Source organism: Carcharodon carcharias, chromosome 20 (assembly GCF_017639515.1).
Source record: "Carcharodon carcharias isolate sCarCar2 chromosome 20, sCarCar2.pri, whole genome shotgun sequence".
NCBI classification, from domain to species: Eukaryota; Metazoa; Chordata; class Chondrichthyes; order Lamniformes; family Lamnidae; genus Carcharodon; species Carcharodon carcharias.
Window position 1 is genome coordinate 83517716 of NC_054486.1, and position 17817 is coordinate 83535532.

A 17817-nucleotide genomic window follows, 5' to 3' on the forward strand; every position below is an offset into this window, starting at 1 on the left:
TTAAATGCTGGCCTTGCCAGTGATGCTCACATCTCATGCAAGAATTTAAAAAACAATAATTGATGAGACATTCAATGCATTTCCTGAAGATTAACATGAGATCTGCACTGATGTGGTTGTGAGGCTATCTCACTTAGTGTATATTCTCAGGACAGCTATAAACTGAATATTAAAACAAATTGAGGTATGGTACCACTTGACTGCAGTATAACATTTCTACAGCATGCTATATTTTGAAGGCAATTAACATAAGATAAGTCAATTTAGATCTGAACTTGTGTCTAAATTGATGTCTGTATAAAACTACTGCCTGATGAGCATTACATTGGCATCAATTCAGAATGCATGAGTCAGAAGTCGGGAATACCTCAAAGGTCATCTTGCAACCAATTTCAGGCCCAAATCTGATCTCTGTTCTGCAAGAATTTAAATAACAATAATTGGTGAGACATTCAAAGTGCATTTCCTAAAGGTTAATATGAGATCTGCACTGATATGGTTGGTGAGGCTATCCCACTTAGTGTATACTCTCAGGACAACCATAAACTGGATATTAAAACAAATTGAGGTATGGCAACACTTGACTGCAGTATAACATTTCTACAACATGCTATATTTTGAGGGCACTTCACATATGATAGGGCACCTTAGATCTGAACTTGCATTTAAACTGATATCTGTATAAAGCTACTGTCTGATAAGGATTACATTGACATCAATTCAGAATGCATAATCAGACTAAGTAGGGAATACCTCAAAGGTCATCTTGCAACCAATTCCAGACCCAAATCTGATTTCTGGATTGATTGGGAAAGTCTTGTCTGCCTATGAACAAAATGCTTTGAACATTTGACTGGTTAATATTCAACATGTGTGCTTGTTGTAGTTTAGTGAGAGTGCAATGTACCTATGTATGTGCAAGCCATATTCTAATTTTAAAGCATTCTGTTTTAAAAATTTATGCATCATTTTTTGAGGATGTTATTTTCATTAACTTCTGGTACATTAATTAGCAGTGTTATCTCTACCTTATAGTTTGACCTTGCAATCCCCTGTTAGTACACTTTACAAGCTACATTCCAAGTGATTATTAATCCTTTTCCTTTTTGATAAAATAACTTTCTTAATTGTATTTACTTAACAGAATATAAACCTGTTTAAATTATTTTTGGATGGTGTGCTTGGAATTGCTGGGATCTGTCATTAAAAATAATACATGCATAATATACCTGGTGAAGGCCTTAAGTGAAGCAATAATGACTAAAGGTGTGTATGTAAGAGTAGTGTGCAATGCGGGGTATGTATTATATAAAGTGACATCAAATGTGTGCTAATAGATGCATTACATTCCAAGAGTGCATCTGTAATACACACCTTTCAGTTGATTATTGCTATTATATAATGCCTGATTTTATCTAGAAATGCTAATTTTGCTGAATTCTATGATGAGTCTGTAACTCTAGCATGTCAGCATTTTTTTTTAAGTGTTTCATTTCACAATTATAAAGTACCCTGATGCCCAGATCTGTCTGTAACAGTCTGATTTGACTATTTCATTCCTTCTCTTTTCCCTGGCTACACCTCCCCAGCTGAATTTGTAAATTTGTGTGGAGAAGCTGCAGATGAACCTTTTATTTTGCATTAGTCCAGTACAATCATATCATTTAATCTACCCTTCACTTTGGGGAAGGTTTAGACTTATTTAAATGAATGCAAAATTGATGCCTTGATTCATGTGGTCGGTGCTTCCTTTTAGTCCACAATTTAAAAAATAATTTTTTTACTTTTCACCTTGCCTTCACTCCACAGGGTGGGAGCAGCTGGGACATTTTGTATTTTAGTAAACTCATAGGATTTTAAGCAACAGAAAAAGGCATTAAATAATGTGCTTCAAAGCAGGTGATTTAACAGTAACTTTTCCATAGTGACACTTTAGCTAACATTGAAACATTCAATTGGTTGGCATCCTACAGATAGGTGCAACAGACATGCACATAGGAAGAAATCAAGTCATGATAATCACTTGCTACCATTCATGCCTGTTATATTGGAACTTTATTCTGTCGAATTATCTTTTGATCTCCCTTGTCTGTGTCTGGTAACAGCAGTTTATTTGACTTTGTTGCAGAAGAAAAGATGAGGTACTAAATTTATCAACTTTTTGCCATTTTGTCTCTATATCTTTAGTCAAATAAGACTGTAAGAAAGTATTTAAGGAAATATATTGTGACGAAAGAAGTGATTAATGTAATGTCACTTGCTTAATGTTTGCACACAAACTCTAGAGTCACTATCATCTGATATGCATAATATCAAGTAGTTTAGTTATGGTTTGAAATATATGGGTAGTAAGTGGCTTTGAATCTTTTATTTTTGTATAGTAAATTATACAAATAGGAATATTAAAATACAGCATACCAATGTAGATAATATGTTAGCCATATTTATAAAGTTATGTTAAAAAGCTATTCTAATAAAGACATTTACTGAATCAATTCTGAGATCTTTGAATTTTTTTGTTTGGCTAAGTCTTAGGAAGCATTTATAGAATATTTCGGTAAATTTGTTATGCTGTCAGCTAGCCCTAATTAGTGCTGAAGGCAATTCTTCAAATTGTTCTGTTCAACAACTGTTTGTACTCCGACCAGTAAGTTTTCTCTCTCTTTATGTTGTAAATCTTGTTGATGTTAAAGAGGCCCACTAAATTTGGGTTATTGATGTTTTCTAATCCAAAACTTAGTAATTGTAATGCACTGTTTAAAATATTAATGAATTGTTTTTGTTCTGTATCTTCAGATCATTATCTAATCAGATTTCAAATATTTTTCCTATTAACAGAATGTTCCATTGTTGCACTTTAGCAACAAAGCTGTCAAAAATCTATCTGATAATTATATGATTGGAATGTTGAGATTATAGTTACCTCATGAGAAAGTACATCAAATTCTGTTCTGGTGCATTACATTGATGTTTCACAGTTGCTGCTTAGTTGTTTTAGTATTTCAAATTTTGAAGTTCTGATATATGCATACAGCTTTGATATGCACATCCCACTGACCTGGAAGTCCTTCTGATTCCCCAGAAATCTGTGAGAAGCAGGGTGCTGAGGGGGTACCAGGTCTAGTCCACGTGATGCGTGCTTTGTCGTCGGAGAGCATTCCAAACCTCCCACCAGGAGGTGAACTGGCCAGCAAGTGAGTGTACAATGTGTGGAATCATAACCATTAACTAAAAATCTATTTGCACTGTTGAAAGGAACTTAAAGGGGGCTGCTAATCATCTGCAAATATAGCTTCCTTTTCCAGCATATCACTTGGCTTCTTAACTTTTTTTAATGGTGTGAACGGCTGCTATTCCTAGAGCAAAGAGAAGAAACTTTGACCGACTCAACATTTCAGTACAGCATTTTTGATTTTGAAAAATAGTGTTAATGAATATCTTGTGGATGATCTGAAAATGTAACTTGTTGGTGTATATTAATGGGGCAGTATATAATCAGTTATGTTTTATACATAGTGATTAACAGTCCCATTTTAACCCCTTACGGTGCAAAATAAAATGAATGTTCTTTCATCACAGCATTAATGCTGAAAGTTATAGGTGCTACAAATTAAATGGTTGGTGCATTCTAACATACGTAGTGGCACAAAGTCTAGTATTTACTTAAATGCACAAAATGGATAACCAATAAATGTCCCTTATGGGTGGCTTTGATATGCTAATGTACTTAAAATTTGGGAATAATTATAATTTTAAAGTTGCAATATCCTTTTTGGGCTTCTTGAGTTTTATTAAAAGCTATCAAATTAAACCTGTTGTTTGCCTTCACAAATACAGGGCCTCTTTGCCTTAGAGTTCTATGTGCAGCCTTGTCAGGGAGTTCATTCAATTCCTGTTCAAATGGAAAGAAAACAATCTGAATAAGATATGAAAAGGATACTGCAGCTATTTAAGTGAAGTTTTGCATGGTTATGGTGGATTGGGAGAAGAAATTTGCATGCTTATTTGATTTCTGTTCATTGAAAAAATATGTTTGTAACCTTCAATTCATAGCACAATCTAAGTATGCCTTACAACTAATGTAGCTAAAGCAGTAAGTTGGTGTTTCTTTGTTTTTACAAATGTAACAGTATTGCACAATTTATTTCTAATACAGTTAGGAAATTCCTGACATTGCCTCACTTGTTAAGATAATGGCCCTGAGTACCTAGCATGGAAACAATCTGATTTTAATATGAAAAGTAGTCTATATATAATGCAAAAAGTCCAATTATATGATCATGAACCATATTTACCCCTCATGAGTTTGTTGTTTTTCTTCTGAGTAAATAATGCCATGCAATTAGCAAGTCAGTTGAATACGGTTAGGTATGTCACATGTAAGTCACTTAAATTAGTGCCCAGATGACCATGTAAGCTGCTAGAAAATAGGATAGAGATAATGTATGAATGCAAGTCTGTCAATTTTCTTTGGGAAAATTTGTTTTATAAATAAATTGCACTGAAACTATTTTAGAGAAATTTTATTTTTGTTGCCGATTGTTACTAAATTTATTTAAAAAAACTTAAAATTATCCACAAATTCGCAATCCAAATCTTAGTCTAATTCATGTAACTGTGTGGCGGGAGTTGGATGGTTGGGGGGGGGGGGTGGGTTGGGGGGGGGGGGGGGTGGGTTGGGGGGTGAACCCTGAAAGTAATAATCCATACAATTCAGTTATTTAAATATGAAACTATTCGTTTTGCCCCTTAAGACCATTTGTGCATTATGTGCTTCCCAGTCATAACCATAATTTGTAAATATGTGGCGACCTATCATTTTCTCATCAGTTTTTCATTTTATATTGAGTTGCATATAGTACTCTCACAATCTGATATAAGAGTTGTTCTGAATGTGATAATTTGCAGGAATTGAAAAGCTTCACGCTGCAAACAATTTGTATGTGCTTTCTGGTACTATTGCAGGTGAAAAAAAAAATGTAAAATTTGATGGTAACCATGAAGGTTTGACAGATTAAGATGCAATAACAATAGCAATTGCATTCATACAGCACCTTTAATGCAATAAAATGGCCCAAGATATTTCACTTGAAAGTTACTGAACAAAATTTGACACTGAACCACATAAGGCAATATTGGGATAGGTGATCAAAAGCTTGGTCAGAGGTAGATTTTAAGGAGCATCTTTAAGGAGGAAAGAAAGGTGAATCGGGGCAAAGGTTCAAGGAAGGAATTCCAGAGTTTAGGGCCTTGGTATTTGAAAGCACAACTGCCAATATTAGAGCAATTAAAATAGGAGATGCACAAGAGACCTGAATTGGAAGATTGCTGAGAATTAGAGGGTTGTAGGCTGGAAGAGTTTACAGAGTTAGAGAGGGATGAGACCATGGAGGGATTTAAAAAAAACAAGGATGAGGGTTTTAAAATTTGAGGCGTTGCTCAACTGTAAGCAACATAAGTCAATAAGTACAAAGATGATGAGTTAAATGGAACTTGTTATGAGTTAGAATATAGGTCACAGAGTTTTTGGAGGGTGGAAGATGGGAGGTTAGCTAGGACAGCGTTGGAGTAGCCACATCTATAGGTAGCAAAGTGATGGATGAGAATTTCAGCAGCAGATGAGCTGAGGCAGAGGCAGAACTGGCAATGTTACGGGGCGGAAGTAGATGGTCTTGGTGATGAACATGAAAGTAGATGGTCTTGGTGATGTGTGGTTGGAAGCTTAGTGCCAAGTCAGATACAACAGCAAGGTTGCGAGTGGTCTGGTTTGGCCTGAGATATTTGCCAGGGAGAGGGATGAAGTCAGTTGCTAGAGAATGGAGTTTATGGTGGGAACTGAAGACAATGACTTTGGTCTTCCCAATATTTAATTCAAGTAAACTTCTGAACATTGGGAAAGCAGTGTGACAAGTTAGAGATGATGGTAGAGTCAAAAAGTGAAGGTGAAGTAGAGTTGGGTTTTGTACACCTGGAAGCTGGCTTTGCATTTTCAGATGATGTTGCTGAGTGGCAGCAATAGGCAGGAGCCAGGAGAAGGTTCTTGAAAGACTCCAGAGGTAATGAAGTGGAAAGTAAAGCCATTGGAGGTAATTCCCTGGCTACGGCTGGATATATATGAATGGAACCAGACAAGGCTAGTCCCACTCAGTTGAACAAATCCAACTTTGATAAATATTCAGTAAAGTAAACTTTAGATTAAATTCAGGTGTACTTTTAAACTGGAAAAGAATGCTATAAAGTAAAAATGATTCTGGCCAAAATAACTTGAGCTGTAAACACCAACAATGATGGTTACTTGTGCGAACTTTGCTGAAAACCATTTTGACTTTGTATATCAATTTGTTTGGAGCACTTAAATGTAAGCCATTCCCCATTGAGAACTAACTTACTGTTGCAATTTATGAAGGTTAATAAAACTGAATAAAATTGTGAACTCAATATGGTTTGCCACACAAAGGCAACAAAAATGGAGCTGTACGTACAGGTCCTCCTGTGGTAATCAAAAGTAAGTGGCATTTTCATTTGCTATCGTAATTTAACTTTTTTTTTTACAAACATTTGATAGTTCAATCAACTGGTGCTCTATAGTAGTTGATGAATGATTTTTCAATGTAAATTTTATAAACCTTTAACCTGCTCTCACTAGTATAGAACCATCTTAAGTAGGTTTTAATAAAGCTGATGCACGATTTGCTATTTTGACACTTCTGAAATCAAGAAACTACATGCCAGTGAATGGTTGAAAACATTTTGGATGTTGAGAATGCTTATTTTGAATTGATATACGTGCAGCACTGTCATCATTTATTTTAGTAACATCAGGTTGTGAGAAGTCAAATTAAAAAGTTCTGGATGATTTGTTGAAGCTTTAATTTTGAGAAATGAATTACAAATCATTCTGCAACTTCAAAAGCATTTTTATTTTACATATCCATTTTATGTTAATATACTCTTGAATATGCACCTGAAAACCAATTTTCAATTTTAACTTAAGTTTTTTATTTACTTTAGGCGGAGTGTTGTCGAAGCAGTTTACAGCAGACTGAATCCCTATAGGGCTGACGCAGTGAGTAACCACACTTCTAAAGCAAATGCTTTAATGCTTATCATTTCTATCTAGGAAACTTGTATAATTGTATTAGTGAACCCCTTTATTTATGGCTAGAACCAATAGATGTTAATAGCATTATGATATAAATTCTGAGCCTTTGTGCTTAAGTTGTTTCCAAACTCAAAACTTACCATTATTAGCAATGGTACTTGTGTGTTGTTGAACATTTTCACATTACCGATAGTGTTAATAAAAATAAACTGCTAAATGATAGAATATTGCAGTGCAGAAGGAGGCCATTTGTTGTGTTGTGCCAGTGCGGGCTCATTGAAGAAGGTATCCAGTTTGGTCCCACATCCCAGCCTTTTCTCCCAAGTACATTTCCAATTGCCTTTTGAAAGTTACTGTGGGATTTGATTCGCTTCAGTTTTCCGTTAGCGTGTTCCAGATCTTAATGACTTTCTGTATGGAAAGAATTCTCATTTCCCCTCTCATCCTCCTCCCAATTGTTTTAAATCTATGACTTCAGATTACTGGCCCACTTACCAGAGCAAATATGGTGAAACTATTAAAAACTCTCATAATTTTGAATGCCTCTATTCAGTCTCCCAATATCCTTCTCTGCTGTAAGTAGAACAATTCCAGTTTTTCCAATCTCTCTGCATTTCTAGTCCCTCATCCCTTTTATCACCCTGGCATAGCTGTAACCCCCAAAGGTGATAACATCGTTCCTAAAGTGTGATGCCCAGAATCGTAAACAATACGACAGCTGAGACTCAACCAGTAACTTGTAAAAGTTTGACATGACTTACTTGTTTTTGAATTCCGTGCCCTTTTTACAAAGCTAAGTGTGTCCTGTGTACTTTTTTAAACTGCCTTATCAACTTGCCTTCAAAGATTTGCGAATGTTTACCCAAAGGTCCCTCTGCTCTTGCATCCCCTAAAAATAGCACTGTTTAGGCTATACTGCCTCTCATGTTACGCTCAAAATGCATCACCTGACACTTAATCTGCATTAAATTGCATCTACTTTCTGTCTACCCAATTCACCAGTATATGTCCTCCTTAAGTCTATTACTATCCTGTTCGCTATTTACTATGTTGCCACATTTTGTATCATCTATAAACTTCAAAATTGTACTCTTTATGCACAAGTCTGGATCATTTCTATATAACAAGAAAAGCAATAGTTCTAATCTCGATTGCTGGCACCCCACTGCATATTTCTCTCTAGTCAGAAAAACATCTGTTCACCACTGCATGCTGTCTCCTAACCAGTGGCCAAAGACATACCCAAGTTATCATAATCCCTTTAATACCGTGTGTTTATATTTTCTAAATAAGTCTGTTAAATGATACTTTATCAAACATCTTTTTAAAGTCCATATGTAAACATCTACGCTATCTTCATCGAACATCTCTTGTTACTTTATCAAAGAATTCAATCAGTCAAAAGTGCAGCACGGAGGGATCTGGGTGTTCTTGTGCATGAAACACAAAATGTTAGCATGGAGGTGCAGCAAGTAATTAAAGCAAATGGAATTTTGGCATGTATTGCTAAGGGGTTAGAATTTAAAAGTAGGGAAGTCTTGTTACAAGTGTACAGGGAGTTGGTGAGGCCTCACCTGGAGTACTGTGTACAGTTTTGATCCCCATATTTAAAAAAGGATATACTGGCATTAGAGGCAGTTCAAAAGAGATTGACTAGGCTGATACCTGGAATGAAGGCGTTGACTTATCGTGAATGACTAAACAGGTTAGGCCTTTATTCATTAGCGTTTAGAAGAATGAGGGGTGATCTTATTGAAACGTACAAGATTCTGAGGGGGCTTGACAGGGTAGATGTTGAGAAGATGTTTCCAATAGTGGGGGACTCTCGAACTAGGGGACATAGTTACACAATAAGGGGGCACTCATTTAAAACAGATGTGAAGGAATTTCTTCTCTAAGAGGATGCGATAGTCTGGAATTCTCTACCCCAGAGAATTGTGGAGGCTAGATCACTGAAAGTATTTAAAGAGGAAGTAGATAGATATTTGAAATATCGGGGAGTTGAGGGCTATGAAGAGCTGGCATGGGCAGCTTGAGGCGCCAAATGGCCTACTCCTGCTCCTATTTCTTATGTCCTTATGTTTCGTTTGACAAACATGATCAGTCTTTAAATTCATGCTGGCTGTCTCTAATTAACCCCTGTTTCTCCAAGTGAGAGTTAATTTTGTCCTTGATAATAGTCTCTAATAGTTTTGCCATCACTACAATAGCAGCTTTTATTTATATAGAAAAGCCAAAGACTGCAGATGCTGCAAATGTGAAATAAGAACAAAAAATGCTAGAAAACCCAGCAGGTGGGGAGAGAGAAACAGAGTTAATGGTTCAGGTCAATGACCTTTAGTCAGAACTTGTCCTTGTTATTTGTCCACACAAATACATCTGCTTTAGAGTAAATTTCAAATACAACATTGCAACTGAAGTGTCAAGCTGACCAAATTAGATACAATGATGGCTAAACAGCAAAGTACCAAGAAATGCTTCTAAAGGAATAAAACACTGAAATGACTCTTGTCTTACATCCTAGATTGTAATGTATATTTCTGTAATTTGCAGAAACCAGTAATAACTCTGGTAATTGTGACCAATTTTTTAAAAAAAATAGTATATCTAATGCAGGCAGAATTGCTTAAATTTTGTCTCACTACAGAGACTGTACACCCATGGTGAATGAAGGCTTGACACTGTCATCCATCACAATGACAGTCTTCAAATTACCTACTCTTTCTCCTTCCCCCCCCAAATAGCACAACCAGTCCCACTATCCTCCTTTGCTTGTCAACACCTGTTTTTACTCTGAACCTCCCTTTTTAATTCCATTTATTTCCTCCAAGTAAAAGACCTCTTTGTGACACGCCACTTCAATACTGCCTTCCATTCTGATCTCTTTGCAGGGTTTGGAAAAAAACAATGTTTTTACTTACTTTCTCCAAAGTGCAATCATTTGGTTAGGAATTTAAGTTAATAGGTCCTCTGATAGCTCCTGCAGCTCTTCACACAGCAGTTTTCAATCTGCAGTGTCATGGCGAGTCATTAGGTTGAATCAAGCCATTGTTCCTTGGAGGGGGAAAATCTTGTCCAACCTCATAGATCACAACTGACCTTAAGAATTTTTGACTCCAGATGAGGGCAAGCATGGAGGAGGACGGGCACAAAAATTCAAGCTGCCTGTCAGTTTGCCAGCTCCATCCTTTCCTGGGACCATTTTACTGGAGGTAGGATGGGGGTGACCAGGGTTACCTGACCACAAACCAGGGGCAGCCAATTGAGCTAGTTAAAGGCCTATTAATGCCAATGGTCAGGGGCCAACTAGAATTTTCCAGTCGGCTTGCAAGCCCTGCTGAGGTACTGGAAACCCTGAGGTGGCCCTTCCTTTCTGGCCACAGCTGTAACAGAGGCGCTCCACAGTGGTGACCTTGCTGCTGATTGTATTGTAAAATTTAAAATCTAAAAAGGTTAGGGAGATAGCTTCTCAAAATGGAAGTGTCCTCGATGCATGCACTGTCTCTCTCGTGCGCTCTCACTTACCTGAACTGCAGACTTCATCTCTCGATCTGGAGGGCTTCCTAAAGGGGAGCCTGACCTTCATCCTTAATTGGCCTACCCTCTGGTCATTAATTGGCCAACTTGGGGGAAATTCACTGCCCTGTGACTCCCTCTTACAGTGCAGTATTGTGACCCCTACTTGATCTTGACATCAGGTCTCAACCCAAAGGGGAAAATGTCTGCCCAAATGTCAGCAAAACCAGAAATTGAGCAATTCGGAAAAATTTGAGCCGTATCAGGAATATCTTGTTTGAAGCAATTTACTTTTGAAACCAGGGATGGAAGCTGTAACTTGAATTTAAGTTGATGTTCCCACAATATAAGAAGTGTAAAATTAGAGGATCATCAACCTTAATTTAGGGTTGTTTTTAGGATCTGAGCATAAAGTTTTGGCTGCCTGATTTTTTTTTTGTTGCAATGGGATTGAGACTGTGACTTGGGAATAACATTTGCAAGTTACAATTTGAGCTGAAGCCATGTAAGATTAGAGAAAATTTGAAGCAGCATCAAAGCTTACAACCCTAAATAAGAAAGCGTGAGTTCCTCACATATTCGTTTATCAAGTGGCAGTATCAAATCTAAGATTTGACTTTGTTCCTCAGATTTCTTCTTTTTTCTGTTCTTATTCTTTGGTCCCTTTTTCCTTTCCAGTTCTTTTTGCACACAGTTGGCAATCTGAATAAGTCAGATAAAAGGGTCTTACACCAAACCTTGGCTTGCTTTACCATTCTTCACTTTAGCATGTGAAATATAGTTTGTGTTCATGGAGTGTTAGAGGATAAAAAAGGAGCTAAACACTCAGTAAAAGATTGCCAACTTGGAATACAGCAAAGAAGAGTTAAAGGTGGGGGAGAAATAGTGTTGCTGTTTACAGGTGGGCAGATTGCTTCTGATATTTAGCTTCTGGAAAGTAATCTGCCTCAAAGTTGTGAATAAAAGTTTCCAGTACTCACGTGATACCTGTGTGCAACAGCATGCTGTCTTTATACTGTGCATTTTGCACTGAGAGTTTTTAAATAATGGGAAAATGTTTACATTTGGGATAATATTTTTGCAAACAGAAGCACCCCTTAGATGTGCTTTCATTGCATTTAACCCATTTTTTAAACAGTGCTTTCAGTCAGCAAGAACTACCCAGAGGCTGAAGGCCAGAAAACAGTCTGCTGTCCTCATGTTTGCTCATGGGTGCATTGATTTCTACGAGCTCCTATCCCCATTGATCTGAGTACGTAGTATAGTTGTAACTCCCTCCACAGCTGCTGTCAGACTGGTAAATGTGGTGTAATGGAAGTATTAAACTTCATGCTATTCATAACAAAGTCTGAAGGTATATTAGGTATGTTCTTCTTGCTATCTTTTGGAATTGTATAGCCTTAAACTAATAGAAGGAGAAAAAAATTAGTAGTATCAATTATTTGTTTATAATCGTCTGTCTTGAAAGTTTTAAGTTACATCACATATTGAAGATGATAGAACCATAGTTACAAGGGATGAGCTCTCACTTCTTCAGATTAAATTGATGCAACAAGATGTACTAAGTAGTCAGATGTATTACATACCTGGTGCTTGGGGGCCCCTCCCCAGACCTCTCTCCATTACACTGATGACTTTTGCCAATGTGAGATTGCAGCTGTCTCCCAAGTGTATCCTTACTGCTGTAACTGGAAGGATTGACTCAACAACAGGCTGTTGTTCTGTGATCAGCCGATTTCCAAAGCACAATATTGGTTTCACCGGTTGTATATTTTTACTTTTCTTTTCTCACTTCCTTCCTACTAATTTGCATCCCTTACCCTTCAAGAATTTTTTCTGCTGGTGTGCGATGCCCCATCAGAACTAGGAAATCCTGTTTGATTAGAGCTGATACACTGTCTTATGAATTTTAAGTGCTATTACAATAGATTCCTTTTATCTGCTGTTATGTTTAAAGTTTTAATTTAAAAAGTCATAGCTCAGTTTTACCAGAAGGTAACATATGTGAAATTTGGAATTTAGAATAGCTGCTCAGTTTTGTTAATCAGTATTTGATCACAGTGTATAAGGTGAATTGTGTGAATGGACAGGTTGACTTTGACTGAGATTGTTAAAATCCAAAGCCACTGGAGAGAGTGTTGGCAGCTAGTGGGAATTTATATTAAATATCTACCACCTAAATTTAAGTTTTGCACGTTATTTTAATGAAAACTATAAATCCAGTCCAAGTTATTATGATTCTTAACTCTTTACAGTCTGGCTTGTCTAGATATTTCTGCACCTTTTGGCACTCCAGACTTTAAAGGGTTATGCTTCTGTTTTTTCTTTACCAAGGAACCTCCATCCCCTGATGATATGTGGTAGCTGCCAACCAGAAGCTTGCTTACGTCCACAGTCAAGACCATCACATATCCGCGAATCACAAGTCTGCAAAACACTGTTTGATTTTGCGAAGGAAGTTCAAAAAGGGTGTGAATACAATACCAGAATTCAGTGACCAGTCATGATTCACTCAGGATCTGATTTAATTACGGTGGCTGAAAATACAGAAGATTGAATTATTTCTGCTATAAATTGGGCATTGTTTGATTTAATCTTATTGACTTCAAAGTGCAATTCTGTCTTTTTATTAAAAACTTGCTTCTATTTAATGGAATATGACCTCCTTACAAAGTGTATTATATAGAAAAACTAACTGATGTCCCTGTGGCACAGAAGTAGCAGCCATGTATTTAGTTTATCAGAAGAAGAATCCTCTTCATCCAAAGAAGTTTTGTTCCAATCTTTAAATTGAGCCTCGGGTAAGCTGTTCTTCAAATTATGTCCCAATACCAGAGATTATAAATGCTCTGTAAATTTTAATTTGGGGTTAGGCAGGCCAAGATCTTGTAGAATTGCTCATTTGTAGGGTATGTCACAGATTAAACTTGAATCATAACATCCACATTACTGTAGGTATTTTAAAGCTGACATTACACTGCTGGGGCAAGTGATTTATTGAGAATTATATAATGCCCTGTCTCTAATTTTGAAAAGTCTAGCTGAGGTATGTACATTGTTAAATGGCAGAATGCCCTATGTTCTTGCTCTTAAATAAAATATCTACCACACTCTAGATTTTCACAGCATTTTACTTAACAGTTAGTTATAATATTGTATACTTTAATGCTGCATTTCCACTTTGACGCCTTTCCACTTCCAAAAATTAAAATGTTGCTTACTTATCTTCATGAATTTAAGCCTTCGTTTATCTATAATCAGCTAGATGGGCAGAGACCAAACCACAGATGTCGAGCATTAATATTGCCGTATCAACTGATAGATATATTGCCTGTAATAGTGAAGGTCATTTGGTTAGGTTTTTTTCCCCCACCCAGGAGATGGCGACCTTTTACTAGGTAATTTTATTTAGCCAAATCACCAAGAATGGTAATGCTGATAGCATTATTGGCCAGTGGGTTGGATTGTCCAGTTGTTCAGCCATCACTGGAATGGCAGTTTGTGACCACAGATCAGCAGTGAGCTGCTTTATTGTTGTGCTTTGGAATGTCAAAATACTTCCACCATTGATCGGATGCATTTAGAATCTTTATATATGATCTCTAATCACCAAACCTTTTAGTTGTTTTCTTTACTATTATGTGTTAATGATACAAAGGTGAGAATGCCTTTCTAAAATCAAAGGAGTGAGAAATGGATGCATTATTGCACTTCATTAAGCAATCATTATTATTTGACAATCCATGGCATTATATAATAACCTCAATGTATCCTTAAAGGGTAAATAACACACAAGATTAATTTAGGCTGGTCTTGTGTCCCAAGTAATTCAAAATTGCACATTTTTCAAAATTGCTTTCAATGTTTATTTGTATTTAATATTTTATAATCAATATTTGGTAACATTAGACTAAATCTTTCATTAATTGCTTTCCAGCAGTGGAGGATTAAACAAAAAAAAATGAGGTCTATTTCAGGGTGGGAAAGTTTTATATAAAGTATGTTGTCCTGAGGACATGTGTTTTGATGGTACAGATTGTCTGGAGGTAGATCTGCATGTTCAGTGGGTTTAAATACATGGAAAGGAATTGGTTATGACACTGGATCAGGTTTCCATATACCACTGTGAGTAGACAGTTTAATACAAGTGACTGTTGAATGAGCTTCCAGCTGTTTTCATGTTCTGAACTAAAAATGTAGATTGTGACATTGGATTTTCTTTTAATCTCATCAGAGCAAAAAGTTTTTTTTTTTAGTTATCATGGTTTAAAATTGCATTGTACAGAGCTTCAACAGAATGGAATTCTAGTGCTGGTAAAATAGATGCCGCTTTTATAGTTTTGGTGTAGTGCTTTCTGGTTATAAAAGATGCAGCAATCAATCATTGAGGACAGTTTTAAAGTTTCTTTTAATTACAACGGCTATAATTCCCAAGCCAACTGACCAAGGAAAATAGGCAAATGTTTGAACTTGTCTTTTTTCCCCCTAAATAATGAAGTAATGTTATTTTTGCTTAAATATTGCTACTTCATAGTACTTTTCATCAAATTAAAAATCTGAAATTGCTTTGAAAGCAACTTTATCTGTGTTCTCTCCCATTTTCCTTTAAGAGTAATACTGTGGTGCAGACCTGACTTAATCAATTTTTTCCCCTCACCAAGATGAATTTCAGCAAGGTGGTGAACTCAGGTCTTCTGACTGAATGGAGTCCACTGCTGTGCCATTTGAATAATGTCATCTTTTAAAGAGCAAAAGATACAGTAGCAATATTGTGAAGTCTTATTAGAATGCATTAGTGAATTCTAATCCATCTATTTGTGAAATTTGCTGTTGTACAATTAAGAGATGGCGTCTGAAATAATATCTAACGGATCTTGTGTAGAAAATGATAAAACCACATATTACTGTGCAAGATTAATAAACAATACATATTTTAATTGCTTCCTTACTAGTTAGAACTTGTGATTTTAAGTAAAGACTAATCTTTGGCATCCATAATGAAATATACATTGCTGGCAATATAGAACTGCTGACCAATACACTTTAAAATAGTATTATTCCCAGGTGGATTTTCTAATTTGAGTGGTTTGGAAACTATACTTGTGTCTGAGAAGATGAACTGCAATTTTTTTAATGAACTTAAATTTAAGTTAAATGAAGGATATGTTTTGTGTATTCTGGGTTATAAATATCTTCAAGTGAGGGTGACCAGATAACACTCAAGTGGCTAGTTATGGAAATTCTGGTCAGCTTCAAAAGTAGATATTCAATACATTATCAGGCTGTTCATGGTCTATTCTACTTAGAATATTTGGGCTGTTTTAATCAAAAATTTGTTTTAATATATTTTGGATAATTGATTGAGATTACAATTTTCATCAGAATATCATAACTCAAAATTGCGTTGTTATCTGTGCACAAGCGTGTTGGAGAAATACTGTTATAAGTATTTGAAACACTTTAAAAAATGAGTGTTGTGGCTTTTAAGAGGGCAAGCCAACTCTGAACTTTGCTCATCCTTTGCTTCAAGTTTTTGAATGACTACAGATTTAATTTGAAGTATGTGATCTTTCAGATGAACTAAGTGCAAATTGACTTTACTCACTGTTATGTAATAAATGTCAGACAAATGAACTTTCCCACCCATGTTGCTTAGGTTGTGTTGTCAGAAAATGTAATTGTAATCACACCAGTTTGCCTTACTAAGTTCTAGAATAACATTTGTCCCAGTACACTGCAAAAGAAGGGATTATATGCCGCATCTGTCTAAAACTTGCTGTGCCTGTCTTAGAAGAAAACTTTGTGAATTACCATAAATAGTCATCCTCTGCAGATATATTGTTTGTTTATAGCACTCATCATTAGCTCGCATCTACATTTTGTTAGACTTCACTTGCACATTGATATATATTTTTTCAGATCAAAAGATAATGGCATTGGAAAATATTTTAATAACTTTAGCATAGAAAATTACGCTATCATTGAGAAGTAATTTAAAATTTCTGTTCAGTTTATCTCACACTAAAATGCATTGTTTGACATGTAGAACGTGTAACAATACTTGGTACATTATTGTTCACAGCAATTAAACTGTTATTGGAAATTGAGATTGTGTTTACAAAAAGCTTGTTAATTGTATATTTTGTATTATGTACTGATTCCAACTCCAAAGGAAATACTGTGTGAATTTAGTTCCTAACTGTGAGATTGTACTATTTGTTTGGAGTCAATTGAACAAATTGCATATGCCTGTGCATTGTTATGTTTGCAGACTGTGGTGGTTTGAAATATATTTATGGCTGGAGGTGCCATTAATTAAAGTGTCAGGCAATTGCATTATATTTTTGTGTTTTTATTAGAGTTGAAACATTAAGATTGCACAGACGGGGTGATGAGCAATTTAGTTTGTGACTTGAAACCTTCATATACTGTTCAAACAAGGCAAAAAGTTAAATTGTGCCTTAGAAAATTTACCTATTCTTCATCGGAATTTAAAACAAAAGTAACATCCAAAACTGTTTGCTATTTATATTTTAAAAAATGGGAAGATATTCATTGTGTGATGTAGATCAGTTTATTGGCTTTTCAACATGCCACAGCATAAGATACTGTTTTGTGACCTAAATTCCTGAGCTTCTGATCCTCGGTGCAAGAATTGGAGCACTGACACTGCACCAACATGAAGGGAAGAAAATTCACAATCACCCTGGGTTGGTGTTCCATACCCCCTCAATAATAATAATTGGATCATGAGCAATAATGTTGCATTTGGCCTGTCTGCACTTTATTGGTAGTGTCTGACCACAGATGCTTATCTTATTTACATAGTTGACAAGTTTAGTGTGCTACTAAAATTTGCTGTTGGCACTTCACGTAATGCCTAACAGTGTGCAAATTTTTGTCACCCTTGCAGCTATTTGGCTCAAATCTCTCATTCCTAACTCAGCAACTCACGCAATACAAATAGCATATGTGTCAATTAGTTAGTAGCTAATCCCTAATTGTGTGGCACAAAGAAAAGTATGAAAGATGGGTAATCAGCAACAATTTTTAAAAAGGGACCTAATAAATTGCTCAAAGCATTTTTTTGAAACTCTTCAGAATATCATCTCTGTTTGCTAAGTTGGCCACTTGCCACTAGAATTATGTATACACATATATATGAACCCCATGATCTCGGTCAGATGCTATGTTTCCAG

The 17817-nt window shown here is 36.0% G+C and overlaps 1 protein-coding gene across 2 annotated transcripts in view; it reads left to right on the top strand.

The window, feature by feature from the left end:
- The window catches only part of ppm1aa (protein phosphatase, Mg2+/Mn2+ dependent, 1Aa), a 28734-nt gene extending 11777 nt beyond the window's left edge, over nucleotides 1–16957 (top strand). For both annotated transcript variants that reach the window (XM_041215314.1, XM_041215315.1), the window contains exons 4-6: nucleotides 3083–3194; nucleotides 7012–7066; nucleotides 12953–16957. In XM_041215314.1, coding sequence (XP_041071248.1) covers nucleotides 3083–3194; nucleotides 7012–7066; nucleotides 12953–12982 — 197 coding nt within the window. In that variant the 3' untranslated portion in view covers nucleotides 12983–16957. The remainder of the gene's footprint in view (nucleotides 1–3082; nucleotides 3195–7011; nucleotides 7067–12952) is intronic.
- The last annotated feature ends 860 nt before the right edge of the window (nucleotides 16958–17817 follow it).